Below are 16,109 nucleotides of genomic sequence, written 5' to 3' on the forward strand. Positions count from 1 at the left end.
CAACTGACAGACGTGTCGGCAGAAAAGTTTTAGCTGTTAATTCTGCTGACACAGATGAGGTAGGGCCCCGCTTCTAAAACACACACACACACACACACACACACACACACTACTGTACAAGTTGTGATGTGATAGGCAAATGGAAAGAGTCGACTGTGTGTGTGTCAGAGAGACAGACAGACAGACAGACAGACAGACAGACAGACAGACAGACAGACAGACAGAGCGAATTCTGTCTCTGTCTGTCTCTCCTCTGTCTCCCCTTTGAGGCACACGCCTTGTGGCGTGTGTGTGTGTGTGCGTGCATGGGTGTGTATGTGTGTGGGGGGGTCTGTGGGGGTGGGTTATGGTATATCATGGCTATCTTCCAGCGGGTCACCATGCAGACCACCTGAGAGTTGTGTTTGTACCGGTGAGTCGAGCCTGTTCCCCCTGCCGGACAGGATTTCTCCCAACTCTTCCTGATTACTTCAGCTCTGAGTTTTCCTCCTGAACACGTGTCCCCTGGTATCTTCATCACTTTCCCTGACGTGTTTCCTGGGTCTTCATCACTTTCCCTGATGCGTTTCCTGGGTCTTCATCACTTTCCCTGGGTCTTCGTCACTTTCCCTGACACGTTTCCTGGGTCTTCACCACTTTCCCTGATGCTTTTCCTGGGTCTTCATCACTTTCCCTGATGCTTTTCCTGGGTCTTCATCACTTTCCCTGACACTTTTCCTGGGTCTTCATCACTTTTCCTGATGCTTTTCCTGGGTCTTCATCACTTTCCCTGAGGCTTTTCCTGGGTCTTCATCACTTTCCCTGATGCTTTTCCTGGGTCTTCATCACTTTCCCTGACACGTTTCCTGGGTCTTCACCACTTTCCCTGATGCTTTTCCTGGGTCTTCATCACTTTCCCTGATGCTTTTCCTGGGTCTTCATCACTTTCCCTGACACTTTTCCTGGGTCTTCATCACTTTTCCTGATGCTTTTCCTGGGTCTTCATCACTTTCCCTGAGGCTTTTCCTGGGTCTTCATCACTTTCCCTGATGCTTTTCCTGGGTCTTCATCACTTTCCCTGACACTTTTCCTGGGTCTTCATCACTTTTCCTGATGCTTTTCCTGGGTCTTCATCACTTTCCCTGAGGCTTTTCCTGGGTCTTCATCACTTTCCCTGATGCTTTTCCTGGGTCTTCATCACTTTCCCTGATGCTTTTCCTGGGTCTTCATCACTTTCCCTGAGGCTTTTCTTGGGTCTTCATCACTAGAGATGGAAGTATTGATCTGGATTACTGAACTGGTGACTCCTTGACAGTCCGGGTCTTCAGAACTGGAGAGGTGTTGAACAGTGACCTACTGTGGTGTGGTTCCCTCCAGTCTGAGATGGAGGACGTAATTACACCAACTCTTAACTGAAACCTCTTTTTACCAAACTTTTAAACTTCCTAAGCTGAATTTATAGCAATCTGAATTTGCAGGAATCGGACCCTCGACCCTGCGTTAAACCACCCCCGCTGCCTGTGTTTCGAACCGCAGACTTGATCTGACCTCATGTTCTCTAGGAGGTTGCAGTTGGATGTGGAGAGCAACAGACGTGCGTCAGTGAACGGCACTGACCACACATGGTGGCTGAAAAGCCTTTCCTGTGCAGAAGATTCAAAAAAATGCAGAAATCCTGCAAGAAAATCCTGAGAACCCTCTTCTGTTAACCCCCTCTTCTGTTAACCCCCTCCTCTCTTAACCACCTCTTCTGTTAACCCCGTCTTCTGTTAACCCCCTCTTCTGTTAACTCCCTCTTCTGTTAACCCCCTCTTCTGTTAACTACCATGTTCCCCTGCCCCCCCTCTGGGTGGGTGTGTGTGTGTGTGTGTGTGTGTGTGTGTGTGTGTGTGTGTGTGTGTGTGTGCTGGGTGACCTATGGAGAATGGTGCATTAGGACGTGGTGTGGCAGAGCCATCAGTCATTCTGCTTAGACTCCGCCCCTAGGAGCTCAGCCAATCACAGCCCCTCTGCTTTAAGACTGAGAGGATGTTCCTCCGAAACACACCACAACCTGCTCTGTGTGTGTGTGTGTGTGTGTGTGTGTGTGTGTGTGTGTGTACAGCCTCGGTGTGTACCTGGCAGTAATTCATCATGGAAGTTGTGTGAACATGAAACATGGTCGGCGTGGCCGAACTCTTCTGCTCCCGTGACTTGAATACTAACAAGCTCGTGTGTGTTTGTGTGTGTCTCTCTTTTAATGTGCCTGGTACGTTTCTGTGTGTGAGTGTGTCTGTCTCTCCTCCAGTCTGTCTTCCTGTCCATCTGTCTGTCTCTCTGTCTGCCTGTCTGGCTGCCTGTCTGCCTGTGTGTTTTGACCTGTCTGTGTGTTTGTCTGTCTGTCTGTCTATCTGTGTGTCTGTCTGTCTGTCTGTGTGCATGTGTGTGTTTGTGTCTTTCCATCTGTCTCTTCGTGTCCGTCTGTCTTTCTGTCTGCCTGTCTGCTTGTCTGTCTGTCTGCGTCTGTCTGTCTGTCTGTGTGTATGTGTATGTCTGACTGTGTGTTACTGTCGATGTGTTGGTGTGTGTGTGTGTGTCTGGATCCGTCTGTGTGTGTGTGTGTGTGTGTGTAGCTGGAGTTGGAGCGGCAGCTGGAGGGGGAGCGGGAGGTGGAGGTGGCCCGGCAGGCGGTTCTGGAGCAGGAGAGGAGGGACAGGGAGTTGGCCATGAGGATCGCCCAGAGCGAGGCCGAGCTCATCCCAGAGGAGGTGCAGGGCGACGCCGGCCTGCGCAGGTAAAGCCCCCCCCCCACACACACACACAGAAGCCTCCGTCTCAAAGCCTTCGCTTGTTTTTTTACTTCCGTTTCGGCCCCTCAGGAGTCAAATAAACAGAAGGTGGTAGTCATGGTGCGTCTGTAACGGCGTCTGTACCCAGACGTGTTGGACATAATCACACATCAAGTTTAGGGGGCGTCCGGGTAGCGTAGCGGTCTATTCCGTTGCCTACCAACAGGGGGCTCTCCGGTTCGAATCCCCGTGTTACCTCCGGCTTGGTCGGGCGTCCCTACAGACACGGTTGGCCGTGTCTGTGGGTGGGAAGCCGGATGTGGGTAAGAGTGGGGTAATTGGCTAATTACAATTGGGGGAGAAAAAAAATCAAGTTTAGACTATTTCTGTGCACTGGAGGGCGCTAGTGTGTTTCTAGGACAGAGCGATGACTTCACGAAGGAAATGATGAGACCAACACATCATAAATACTGACACGACGCACACGATGACGCGCAAGTTACGAGCGGCCATTTTGACGGCTCATGGTCGTTTTAGGTAGATCTTAACCGTTTTTGTGCAATTGATCTAAAACTCATTTTAATGCAAATATATGTAGTTTTAGGAGCATTCAGGGTGCGGCAGGTCTGAATCACAGAGTTATTAAACTGAAAATCCAGAACGGTCAAAACGACGGCCCTGATCGTTCTAGCGTTAATATTGTTATTATTGTTGTTGTTGTTTAGTGTTATCGTGAGGCTACCAGCGGGTATTTTAGTATTATTATTGTTAGGGAGGAACACAGGGTGACGTACAAGAGGGGAGGAAAGTGCACACAGGTGGACTATATCTTATGTAGAAGGCGCGATCTAAAAGGGATTGGAGACTGCAAGGTGGTGACAGGGGAGAACGTAGCTAGGCAGCATCGGATGGTGGTCTGTAGGATGACTTTAGAGACCAAGAAGAGTAACAGAATGAAGACACAGCCGAAGATCAAATGGTGGAAGTTGAAGAAGGAAGACTGTTGTGTGGAGTTCAGGCAGGAGGTAAGACAGGCACTGGGTGGTAGTGAAGAGTTGCCAGATGGCTGGACAACCACTGCAGAAATAGTGAGGGAGACAGCTAGGAAGGTATTTGGTGTGTCATCAGGACAGAGGAAGGAAGACAAGGAGACTTGGTGGTGGAATGAGGAAGTACAGCAAAGTATACAGAGGAAGAGGTTGGTAAAGAAGAAGTGGGATAGTCAGAGAGATGAAGAAAGTAGACAGGAGTACAAGGAGATGCAGCGTAAAGCGAAGAGAGAGGTGGCAAAGGCAAAGGAAAGGGTGTATGGTGAGTTGTATGACAGGTTAGACACTAAGGAAGGAGAAAAGGACTTGTACCGATTGGCTTGACAGAGGGACCAAGCTGCAAAGGATGTGCAGCAAGTTAGGGCGATCAAGGATAGAGATGGAAATGTGCTGACAAGCGAGGAGAGTGTGCTAAGAAGGTGGAAGGAGTACTTTGAGGGGCTGATGAATGAAGAAAATGAGAGAGAGAGAGAGAAGGTTGGATGATTTAGTAGATTAGCAAGGAGGAAGCGAGGGCAGCTATGAAGAGGATGAAGAGTGGAAAGGCAGTTGGTCCTGATAACATACCTGTGGAGGCATGGAGATGTTTAGGAGAGATGGCAGTGGGGTTTTTAACTAGATTGTTTAACACAATCCTGGAAAGTGAGAGGATGCCTGAGGAGTGGAGAAGAAGCATACTGGTACTGATTTTCAAGAACAAGGGCGATGTGCAGAACTGTAGCAACTACAGAGGTATAAAGTTGATCAGCCACAGCATGAAGACATGGGAAAGAGTAATAGAAGCTAGGTTAAGAGGAGGAGAGGTGATGATCAGCAGCAGCAGTATGGTTTCATGTCATGAAAGAGCACCACAGATGTGATGTTTGCTTTGAGAATGTTGATGGAGAAGTATAGAGAAGGCCAGAAGGAGTTACATTGTGTCTTTGTAGATTTAGAGGAAGCATACGACAGGGTGCCAAGAGAGGAGGTGTGGTATTGTATGAGGAAGTCAGGAGTTGCAGAGAAGTATGTAGGAGTGGTGCAGGATATGTATGAGGGCAGTGTGACAGTGGTGAGGTGTGCAGTTGGAATGACAGATGGGTTCAAGGTGGAGGTGGGATTACATCAAGGATCGGCTCTGAGCCCTTTCCTGTTTGCAATGGTGATGGACACGTTGACAGACAAGATCAGGCAGGAGTCTCCATGGACGATGATGTTCGCGGATGACATTATGATCTGTAGCAAGAGAGAAGAGGCATGAAAGTCAGTAGGAGCAAGACGGAATACCTATGCGTGAATGAGAGGGAGGACAGTGGAATGGTGAGGATGCAAGGAGTGGAGGTGACAAAGGCATATGACTTTAAATACTTCAACTGTCCAAAGTAATGGGGAGTGCAGTAGAGAGGTGAAGAAGAGAGTGCAGGCAGGGTGGAGTGGGTGGAGAAGAGTGTCAGGAGTGATGTGTGACAGAAGGGTACCAGCAAGAGTTAAAGGGAAGGTTTACAAGATGGTTGTGAGACCAGCTATGTTGTATGGTTTGGAGACAGTGGCACTGATGAAAAGACAGGAGGAGGAGCTGGAGGTGGTAGAGATGAAGATGATAAGATTTTCATTGGGAATGATGAAGAAGGACAGGATTAGGAACGATTATATTAGAGGGACAGCTCAGGTTGGACGGTTTGGAGACAAAGCAAGAGAGACAAGATTGAGATGGTGTGGCCATGTGTGGAGAAGAGATGCTGGGTATACTGGGAGAAGGATGCTGAATATGGAGCTGCCAGGGAAGAGGAGAAGAGGAAGGCCAAAGAGGAGGTTTATGGATGTGGTGAGGGAGGACATGCAGGGGGCTGGTGTGACAGAGGAAGATGCAGAAGACAGGAAGAGATGGAAACGGATGATCCGCTGTGGCGCCCCCTAATGGGAGCAGCCGAAAGTAGTAGTAGTAGTTGTTGTTTAGTGTTATCATGAGGCTACCAGCGGGTATTTTAGTATTATTGTTGTTGTTGTTGTTTAGTGTTATCGTGAGGCTACCAGCGGGCATTTTAGGATGAGCAACCTCTGAGACTCGTAGGTAGATCCTGGCGTTCCTTCCTACAGAAGTCGAGGTGAACTGGACACTGATCAAACTGGTTCAGAGCGTTTTTGTTCTGTGCTGTGCCAACGCCGGAACACATCAGTCCACCTTCCCATCATGCTCATTTCACAGCAGAGACCGGTACGGCTAGCATGAGGCATGCTGGGAAAGCAGCCAAACATATTTATGTGCTGGCCTGTTTTCAAAGTGTGTTGGCAGAACAAAACACAAATTAATGTTCCAACAGAAACCCAAAAGAGTCGATACTGACCCGGACCAAGAGAGAGGTCTGCTACACAGAACAGGAGGCAGCTAATGGGAAATACCTCATGCTGGACCTCAGCAAGGAGAAGGAAAAACAAAATCACACTTTATAATGAGTCTCTGTAAATACTGATTAATAAATCAGGAATCAGGAACAATTTATTGTCATTTCAGTCATGTACTTGGGTACACAAAAAACGAAGTTTTGTTTCTCCCAGCCCACAGCAGTGCAACACAAAAGATAAAAACACATATCCAGAAACCTCCAAAAACAGAGAACAAAGCAAAAAAACCAAAAAAAAGCCAAGAACAGCCAACAACACAGTCTTCCCAGTGCAACACAGTCCAAAAATTCCACTGTCCAGAGAACGAACATCAGCCAGGATGACTGTCGCAACTGCCGGGGCTAGCAGTTAGCTTAGCCTGCCCTGCTTCCGTGTCCTGTCAGACCGCCCTCAGTGTTATCGGAACTGCCAGTCTGCATGGGCTAACAGTTAGCTTAGCCTGCCGTGCTTCCACATCCTGTCAGACCGCCCTCTGTGTTTCTTCTTCGGGCACAGCTCCAGGCAGGGCCATGATCTCTGGGCCCACAGGACACAGCAGACCAGCTCTCCCAGCTGATCCAGCACCAGCTCTCCCAGCTGATCCAGCACCAGCTCTCCCAGCCATTAAACAAAAAAAATGGATGATCAATCTAAAAACTTCACATGATGAAGTAGATAGTTGGTACTGAATTAGGCCGCTGCAAACGTGAGTTTGTGCCGCCATCTTCCCACAGCGGAAGCGGTGAGGTATGCCTTGAATGAGTACTGATTAATATGAGTAACAGGACACATATGTACATCAGCAAACACATTATAATTATATGGTAATTGTTAATGATGATATCTGGAGAAAAACACAAGAGAATGTAAAAACAAAGTGAGATTAGAGTTTAAAGCTGGTATTTGTGAAGCTGAAGGTTTAGTTTAGTCCTAAAGTCCTACATGGTCCAGGTCAGCACCAGTCTGCTGCTGTAGACAGTCTGGTCTGCTGCGTGTTATGAGGAAGAGGTTCACTTTAGATTAACAAAGGAAGAGGATACCAGATACAACATAAAAGGTTATGGACATGTTTAAGTGGTGGATAGTAAGAGTTTATAAGTACTCAGTACTTCATCACTGTGTACTACAGCTGTTCATTATGAAGTGTGACCAGGTTTGATGTGAGATGTGTTTCTGTGGGTAAAGGTCTTGTCATCAGGACTTTATTAGAAGAAAACTTTGAAATGTCTCTTGTAAATACATGCAGGACGTTATGGAGAGGTTGAAGGACACATGACCTGTCTCTGGTTCTGATCAGGAAGTCAACAAACTTCTTTACTTCTTTTGTTTTTGTGAGGGAAGTTATTTCTGCACCTACAGCTGTGTATAACCCTCTACCTCTCTCTCTCTCTTCTCTTCTCTCTCTCTCTCTCCCTCTCTCACACTGTCTCTCTCTGTCTGTCTGTCTGTCTCTCTCTCTCCTCCCAGTAATGGCACATCGGGCATCCCGTCTTCTCCCGAGAGAGCAGTGTAAGACCCCAGTGATTTAACCCCTTTATCCCAGTCCTACCCCCCATTAGAACCCCCCCCACACACACACACACACTCACTTCCTCCACCCACAGCATGCTGTAGCATTCTGCCAGCTGAGCACCCACACGTTTCTATCGACACAGCCTCACCCCAACTAACCTCTTTAATATCCGTCAGGCAGTCAGTCAGTTAGCTGATGTTGTGAAGTGTATGTCAGACATGCAGAGCTGGTACATTTACATGAGAGCAAAGTCAAAGAAAAATGAGGAAATGTACAGAAATGATCAGTTTTACCAATATCTAGAATAAGATTGCACGTGTGTGTGTGTGTGTGTGTGTGTGTGTGTGTGTGTGTGTGTGTGTGTGTGTGTGTGTGTGTGGATGGATGGCTAGTCTAGCAGATTATTGAGATTGGTCAAATTCAGCCTGATTTTTTTTTTCATTATAGTTGCACAAATGTGATTGTTTTCCACATCGGACATGCGATCTGTCCGTTGATCCAAGTCTGGATGAGGAATCACTTCCTGCGTTAATTCACATCGCGGGGGGAAAGGAATCACCTTTCCTGTCTGTGATTGGTTAACTTTATTGTCCATCTTATAACGGTATAAACCTTTTATTTGCAGCGCTGGTGGAACTCCATTTGTGAAGAACTTGACCATGTAGGTTCCTTCTGATTTATCACTGTTACCACACACCTCCGGCACAAACACAGCCTCCGCCTGCTGTCACTCCCATCTCTTATCCCTGTTTTTATTCTTTCTGTGCTAATAACTTGCATATCTTTGCTAATAGCTAGCATATCTGTGCTAATAGTTTGCATATCTGTGCTAATAGTTTGCATATCTGTGCTAATAGCTAGCATATCTGTGCTAATAGCTTGTATATCTGTGCTAATAGCTTGCATGTCTGTGCTAATAGCTGGCATATCTAGATAGCCTGTAGCTGGTGGTCGGTCATTTAATTCACCAAGACAAGACAAGACTCGACTCGTGTTTACCGAGTGAACACAAACACTACATAGGCAAAGTGTAAGGTCACCTCACTCACACTTCAGCAGCACACCAGCCGCTGATGCCGGCTCTGTATTCCCAGCATGCCGTTTGGTTTTGAAGCACCACTCCAGAGATCTCAGCCCGCATCGCCTCACATACCTCTGTTCACCACTCCAACTCACACACACACACACACACACACACACACACAGACCGAGCTGGAAAGCTGAGGTTAATGCTCACAGTGAGTCGTGGGTCACATGTGGACTGACACGTGCTCTCGGTTCTCAGTGAACTGGGACGGTGTTATGGCGGTTACAATGCAGATTGGTTTCATTACACAATCCTCTCTCTCGGGTTTCTCTTCTGGTGGTTTATTTTTTTTCTCCTGCTCGTTTGCTCTTTTTCATTTTGGGACTGTTATTAATGTACCTACAGTCCTGTTTAGAGTGGTTAAAAATGACGACCTGATTCCTCCAAGCCTCTCCAACCAAGATGGAGGCAGTTTAATTTCATTATTGGCCTTTTTTAGTTTTTTTTGTTGTAGTTTTGTAGTAAAATGCTGATGGGGTGAAAGCAGTGTGATGGGTTTAACCATTCAGGGCTTCACTAAATCACATCTATAATGTCACATGACCAGACCACAACCACAGACACCATCTTAACAACACATTTTCCATTTACATCCACCTGAAAGACAGATTGAGCCAGAGTAAGGGGTGGAAAGAAGGAGAGCGAGCGAGTGAGAGAAAGAGATATAGACAGAGATGGATGATAGATGTGTAGCCCAGTGCTTAATTGAGCTACTGTATGAAGCTACAATAACTAAGATCAATAAATAAGTTACAGTAAACAGTGACCAATGAAAACAAAGAAAAGGGATGAATGACATATTCATCCAGATAGAGGAAAAGATTAGCAATGGGCAGCAACCATACTGTAAACACTTGAAATAAACAAGGCCCATGAGCGACCTGGCATTAGGGCTTACTGTATAACTGATACACTCAACTTGTAACCATTGTAAATAGCAGTGTATATAACCATGAAGAGAATATAGCTTATTTATCAGATGAACTGTAACTTATTTATTTATCTTATTTATTGTAGCTTCATACAGTAGCTCAATTAAGCACTGGGCTACAGATGGATAGTTGGAAAAGCAGACAGAGGTTAGGATGTATAGGTAGCAAGAGAGATGAGTATATATAATGAGAAATACGGGTCCCCGCCTGCCACCCAGTGACTGCTGGGATAGGCTCCAGCATCCTCGCGACCCTGAGTAGGATAAGTGGTTTGGATGGTGGATGGATGGATGGGTATAGATAGATTTTATTGAGAATGATGGATAGATATACACTCTAGATGGATGGATGGGTGGATGTGATAGATAGATAGATAGATAGACAGATAGATAGATAGATAGATAGATAGATAGATAGATAGATAGATAGATAGATAGATAGATAGATAGATAGATAGATTCAAACCCCTCTGCTCTGAGCCTGCTGCATCTTTCCCTTCTTTCTATCCCAATTGATTTTCATTGCCTCCTTCTTCTGCTCCATCCTTTCACAGCTTTTCTCCTGTTCTTTTCTTCTTCATCTGTCTTCTCTCTTCTCTAACCCCCCTTCTCACTCTTCTTCCTCTACCTCTTCACCCTGTTCTTTTCTTCTTCTCTCCCCTGCGTGTCCTCGTCCTCTTACATGGTTGTGTTTGTGCCAGACGGTATTTCACAGCATCTTTGCCGGGCCGTAGAAGGCCGCTCACATCTCACACTGACTTGTAGATGGCTGGCTAACTCTTCCTACCGCCACGCGGCGTTTGTTTTTAGGGAGGAAATGGCGAAGGAGATGACCGAGCTCCTGTCGAGGTGGGTAGAGGTCGCCGCTCGTCCCTGCCAACCAAAACAAATCACCTCAAAATTCTGGAAATTGACAAACTTTTCAATGAAAACCAGAATTGGCATCGAGGCCTGACATGTGGAATGTTCTCTGTTGGTGATTTTGCTGATTTGTGATGATCAACATCTAATTCAAGACCTTTGATCAGGGTTGATTTACTGGTTGAAGTCAGCCGCACATCATTCATACCTCTATTCTATAATTTTTTTACTTTTAGTTTTGCTTCTTACTCTCCCAGGTGGACGTTTCTCAGCATGAACGGTCAGTGCTCGACTCTCAGGAGCCTCACCGTTCAGCTGCAGGTGTCAGTTGTCCCTCATCAGCAAGGCTCAGCGTTTTCGGTTTTTACCGATTTTCACCGAAAAATACCCAGATTTTTTTTGAAAGGAGCAGATCAGTTTAAACTGATTTTCACCCGGATTTTACGTTGCCAAGGATCCAAAAGTTGTTCCTGTTCATGTGAGGTTATGTAACAGTGTCCTGCTTTTAGTCCTCGTTCTTTCCTAAATGTTGCTGCTAATCCAAGAACACCCTTTCTTCCCCCTTAACTTCACTTTAACCTCAAGCAGACCTGGGTCAACTGGTATGTTTTTATTTTTAACCTCCAATGAGGTTCAGTTGGGCGAGACTTTTCCACATGAAGACAGTTCAGTGCATAAAACCAACATGTGCTGCAGATGTCTTTTGTCAATTTGTCCATGATGAACGGATTTGCTGGAGTGGGTTGGTTTTTTACCTTTCACACAGGCGTACAAATTCTTTTTTTTCCTCTTGCTTCTTCTTTGGACCTTGTTGGTTTACAGTACATGATTTTGACCCAGGTCCAGTGTTGTGACCCTGTTCCTCTACAATCTGTCCATGAGTTTCCCCACGGCCAGTGTCCCGCGCCACGCTGCTATGTGTTTTACAGGCTGTGCTAACTTCCTGTTCCCTGCTTGGTTGTTTTGTGTGTCAGAGGTCCTCAGGTCCAGGCAAGCAAGGCTGCGGTCGGCACCAAGAAGTACGAGCTGAGCAAGTGGAAGTACGCTGAGCTGAGAGATGCCATCAATACCTCATGTGGTGAGAGATCCTCCCTTTCATTTGTCTTTTTTAAATGCAAGTCAGCCATCATTGTACCCGTGGAAACACAATTCATTTTTTAAGTGCTGAATTGCTGCTGTATTTGGAGTAGTTAATCATACTTTGTACTGCGAGGGAGGTCATCATTACTCTGGTGATGTGCAAGCAGCAAACACGAACATTATTATTAAACTCACATTTCACCGGAAAAGCAATTTAAACTGATACAGTACCATAACCATAGTAGTCCCTGTAGGGGTACAACATGGCACCTGTACAATGGAAAAAAATACCCAAGAGACAGCACACAAGATTTGCACAATCTCAAAGTCGCTCTGAATCTGCGACTGACTTTTTACTTTTTTTTTTTTCTGTGTCAGCCTCTGCCCACACAACACTGCTGTGCTGTCTCTTGCAGCTTGAAGTTCTTCAGTCTCGCAGAACCATGCATCTAGTTAGTCCCCTCAGAAACATGCATCTAGTTAGTTCTCTCAGAAACATGCATCTAGTTAGTTCCCTCAGAACCATGCATCTAGTTAGTCCTCTCAGAACCATGCATCTAGTTAGTTCTCTCAAACCATGCATCTAGTTAGTCCCCTCAGAACCATGCATCTAGTTAGTCCCCTCAGAAACATGCATCTAGTTAGTTCTCTCAGAAACATGCATCTAGTTAGTCCTCTCAGAACCATGCATCTAGTTAGTTCTCTCAAACCATGCATCTAGTTAGTCCCCTCAGAACCATGCATCTAGTTAGTCCCCTCAGGACCATGCATCTAGTTAGTCCTCTCAGAAACATGCATCTAGTTAGTCCTCTCAGAAACATGCATCTAGTTAGTCCCCTCAGAACCATGCATCTAGTTAGTCCTCTCAGAACCATGCATCTAGTTAGTCCTCTCAGAACCATGCATCTAGTTGGTCCTCTCAGAACCATGCATCTAGTTAGTCCCCTCAGAACCATGCATCTAGTTAGTCCCCTCAGAACCATGCATCTAGTTAGTCCCCTCAGAACCATGCATCTAGTTAGTCCTCTCAGAACCATGCATCTAGTTGGTCCTCTCAGAACCATGCATCTAGTTAGTCCCCTCAGAACCATGCATCTAGTTAGTCCCCTCAGAACCATGCATCTAGTTAGTCCCCTCAGAACCATGCATCTAGTTAGTCCTCTCAGAAACATGCATCTAGTTAGTCTTCTCAGAACCATGCATCTAGTTAGTCCTCTCAGAACCATGCATCTAGTTAGTCCCCTCAGAACCATGCATCTAGTTAGTCCTCTCAGAACCATGCATCTAGTTAGTCTTCTCAGAACCATGCATCTAGTTAGTCCTCTCAGAAACATGCATCTAGTTAGTCCTCTCAGAAACATGCATCTAGTTAGTCCTCTCAGAACCATGCATCTAGTTAGTCCCCTCAGAACCATGCATCTAGTTAGTCCTCTCAGAACCATGCATCTAGTTAGTCCCCTCATAACCATGCATCTAGTTAGTCCTCTCAGAACCATGCATCTAGTTAGTCCTCTCAGAACCATGCATCTAGTTAGTCCTCTCAGAACCATGCATCTAGTTAGTCCCCTCAGGACCATGCATCTAGTTAGTCCTCTCAGAAACATGCATCTAGTTAGTCCTCTCAGAACCATGCATCTAGTTAGTCCCCTCAGAACCATGCATCTAGTTAGTCCTCTCAGAAACATGCATCTAGTTAGTCCTCTCAGAACCATGCATCTAGTTAGTCCTCTCAGAACCATGCATCTAGTTAGTCCTCTCAAACCATGCATCTAGTTAGTCCCCTCAGAACCATGCATCTAGTTAGTCCTCTCAAACCATGCATCTAGTTAGTCCTTTCAGAACCATGCATCTAGTTAGTCCTCTCAGAACCATGCATCTAGTTGGTCCTCTCAGAACCATGCATCTAGTTGGTCCTCTCAGAACCATGCATCTAGTTGGTCCTCTCAGAACCATGCATCTAGTTAGTCCTCTCAGAACCATGCATCTATGATCAATGTTAATCAGTGTTGCTTAGGAATGTGTCAGATTCTTCTTGGCTTGGTGTACTTGTTAATAATAATAATACATTTTATTTGTGGGCACCTTTCAGAGCACTCAAGGACACCTTACAGAACACAGCAAAAACCAGCAGCACTGTATCAGACAGCATAAAGTCAACAGAAAGCAGGGTAGACAATAAAAAGCTAACACAACAGATAATATAAAATCATCATCTGCACACAACTCAGTGCAGTGTGGATCAGACTGACTATGCCAGGGTGAAAAGGTGGGTTTTCAGTTGGGATGTGAAGGTTGAAAGAGAGTCAGTGTTGTGAAGGTCTTGTGGGAGAGAGGTCCATAGGTGGAGGGCAGAACGACTGAAGGCTCTAGACCCCATGGTAGTCCAGCGGGCTGATGGTGTAGTGAGTTGGAGAGCAGAAGAGGGTGTGAGAGTGCGGGAGGGTATGTGGATATGAAGGAGTTCAGAAAGATAAGAAGGAGCTGGGTTATTAAGGGCCTTAAAGGTGAGGAGCAGGATCTTGAAGTCAGTACAGTATCTAACAGGGAGCCAGTGGAGCTGCTGAAGAACAGGAGTGATGTGATCTATGGAAGGAGTTCTGGTACTGATACGGGCAGCTGGACCAACTGAAGCTTATGAAGACACTTGAGGGGAGGACCAAAGAGGACAGAATTACAGTAGTCAATACAGGATGTAACCAGGGTGTGAAGAGTATGGTGGTGCTGTTAGGTGTAAGTGACGGGTGAAGATGATCAATATTGCGTAGGTGGAAGTATGCAGACCCAGGAACATTGTTGATGTGGGCTTGAAAAGATAATGTGCTGTCCAGGATGACAACCAGACTCTTAACCTGAGGCGATCGAGGAACTATAGAACTGTCAATAGTCAGAGAAAAACTTGTCAGGTTGTTGAGGAATATCGGCTGGTATAAACATCTTGGAAGGTCTTATTTATTTCCTCAGGTTATTTATTTATTTCCTCGGGTTGTTTATTTATTTCCTCGGGTTATTTATTTGTTTCCTCGGGTTGTTTATTTATTTCCTCGGGTTGTTTATTTATTTCCTCGGGTTATTTATTTATTTCATCGGGTTATTTATTTATTTCCTCATGTTTATTTATTTATTTCCCCGGGTTGTTTGTTTATTTCCTCGGGTTATTTATTTATTTCCTCAGGCTATTTATTTATTTCCTCGGGTTATTTATTTATTTCCTCAGGCTATTTATTTATTTCCCCGGGTTGTTTATTTATTCATTTCCTCGGGTTGTTTATTTATTTCCTCGGGTTATTTATTTATTAATTTCCCCGGGTTGTTTATTTATTTCCTCTGGTTATTTATTTATTTCCTCAGGCTATTTATTTATTTCCTCGGCTTGTTTATTTATTTCCTCGAGCTATTTATTTATTCATTTATTTCCTCGGGTTATTTATGTATTTATTTATTTCCTCGGGTTGTTTATTTATTTCCTCTGGTTATTTATTTATTTCCTCGGCTTGTTTATTTATTTCCTCGAGCTTTTTATTTATTTCCTCGGGTTGTTCAATTATTTATTTATTTCCTCGGGTTGTTTATTTATTTCCTCGGGTTATTTATTTATTTCCCCGGGTTTATTTATTTATTTCCTCTGGTTGTTTATTTATTTCCTCGGGTTATATATATATATATATATACCCCCCGCAGGTTATTTATTTATTTATTTAATCGGGTTATTTATTTGTTTATTTATTTTCTCGGGTTATTTGTTTATTTCATCTGGTTATTTATTTATTTATTTCATCGGGCTATTTAGTTGTTTATTTATTTTCTCGGTTTATTTATTTATTTCCTCCGGTTATTTATTTATTTCCTCGTTATTTATTTGTTTATTTATTTCCTCGGGTTATTTATTTATTTCCCCGGGTTTATTTATTTATTTATTTCCTCGGGTTGTTTATTTACTTCCTCGAGCTATTTATTTATTTATTTCATCTGTTTATTTATTTAATTCCTCTGGTTATTTATTTATTTATTTCCTCGGGTTGCTTATTTATTTTCGCAGGTTATTTATTTATTTAATTCCTCGGGTTAATTATTTATTTATTTATTTCCTCGTGTTGCTTATTTATTTTCGCAGGTTATTTATTTATTTATTTCCTCGGGTTGCTTATTTATTTTCGCAGGTTATTTATTTATTTATTTCCTCGGGTTGTTTATTTGTTTATTTATTTCCTCTGGCTCTTCATTTTTTCCTCGGGTTATTTATTTATTTCCCCTGGTTTATTTATTTATTTATTTCCCTGGTTGTTTGTTTGTTTCCCCGTGTTTATTTATTTATTTCCTCGGGCTATTTATTTGTTTATTTCCTCGGGTTATTTATTTATTTAGTTATGTCCACAGGTGTCTGCATGATCTTCCCTGCTGAGTTCATAATTGTTGAGATTGTTGTTTTTTCTTTGTGTGGCTTGATTTGGTTGGCCAGGTGTTTTCCAGATTTATTACTGTG

General features: G+C 44.4%; 1 protein-coding gene across 3 annotated transcripts in view; it reads left to right on the plus strand.

Moving 5' to 3' along the window:
- The window catches only part of myo6a (myosin VIa), a 190,685-nt gene that overhangs the window by 155,831 nt on the left and 18,745 nt on the right, over positions 1–16,109 (plus strand). The window contains exons 28-32 of one of the 3 annotated variants that reach the window (XM_056295131.1): positions 2,592–2,752; positions 7,625–7,666; positions 8,296–8,331; positions 10,499–10,537; positions 11,524–11,627. In XM_056295131.1, the coding sequence (XP_056151106.1) occupies positions 2,592–2,752; positions 7,625–7,666; positions 8,296–8,331; positions 10,499–10,537; positions 11,524–11,627 (382 nt within the window). The remainder of the gene's footprint in view (positions 1–2,591; positions 2,753–7,624; positions 7,667–8,295; positions 8,332–10,498; positions 10,538–11,523; positions 11,628–16,109) is intronic. The other 2 variants (XM_056295132.1, XM_056295133.1) reach the window with 2 other exon arrangements.

The sequence above is a fragment of the Lampris incognitus genome, chromosome 15, assembly GCF_029633865.1.
Source record: "Lampris incognitus isolate fLamInc1 chromosome 15, fLamInc1.hap2, whole genome shotgun sequence".
NCBI lineage: Eukaryota > Metazoa > Chordata > Actinopteri > Lampriformes > Lampridae > Lampris > Lampris incognitus.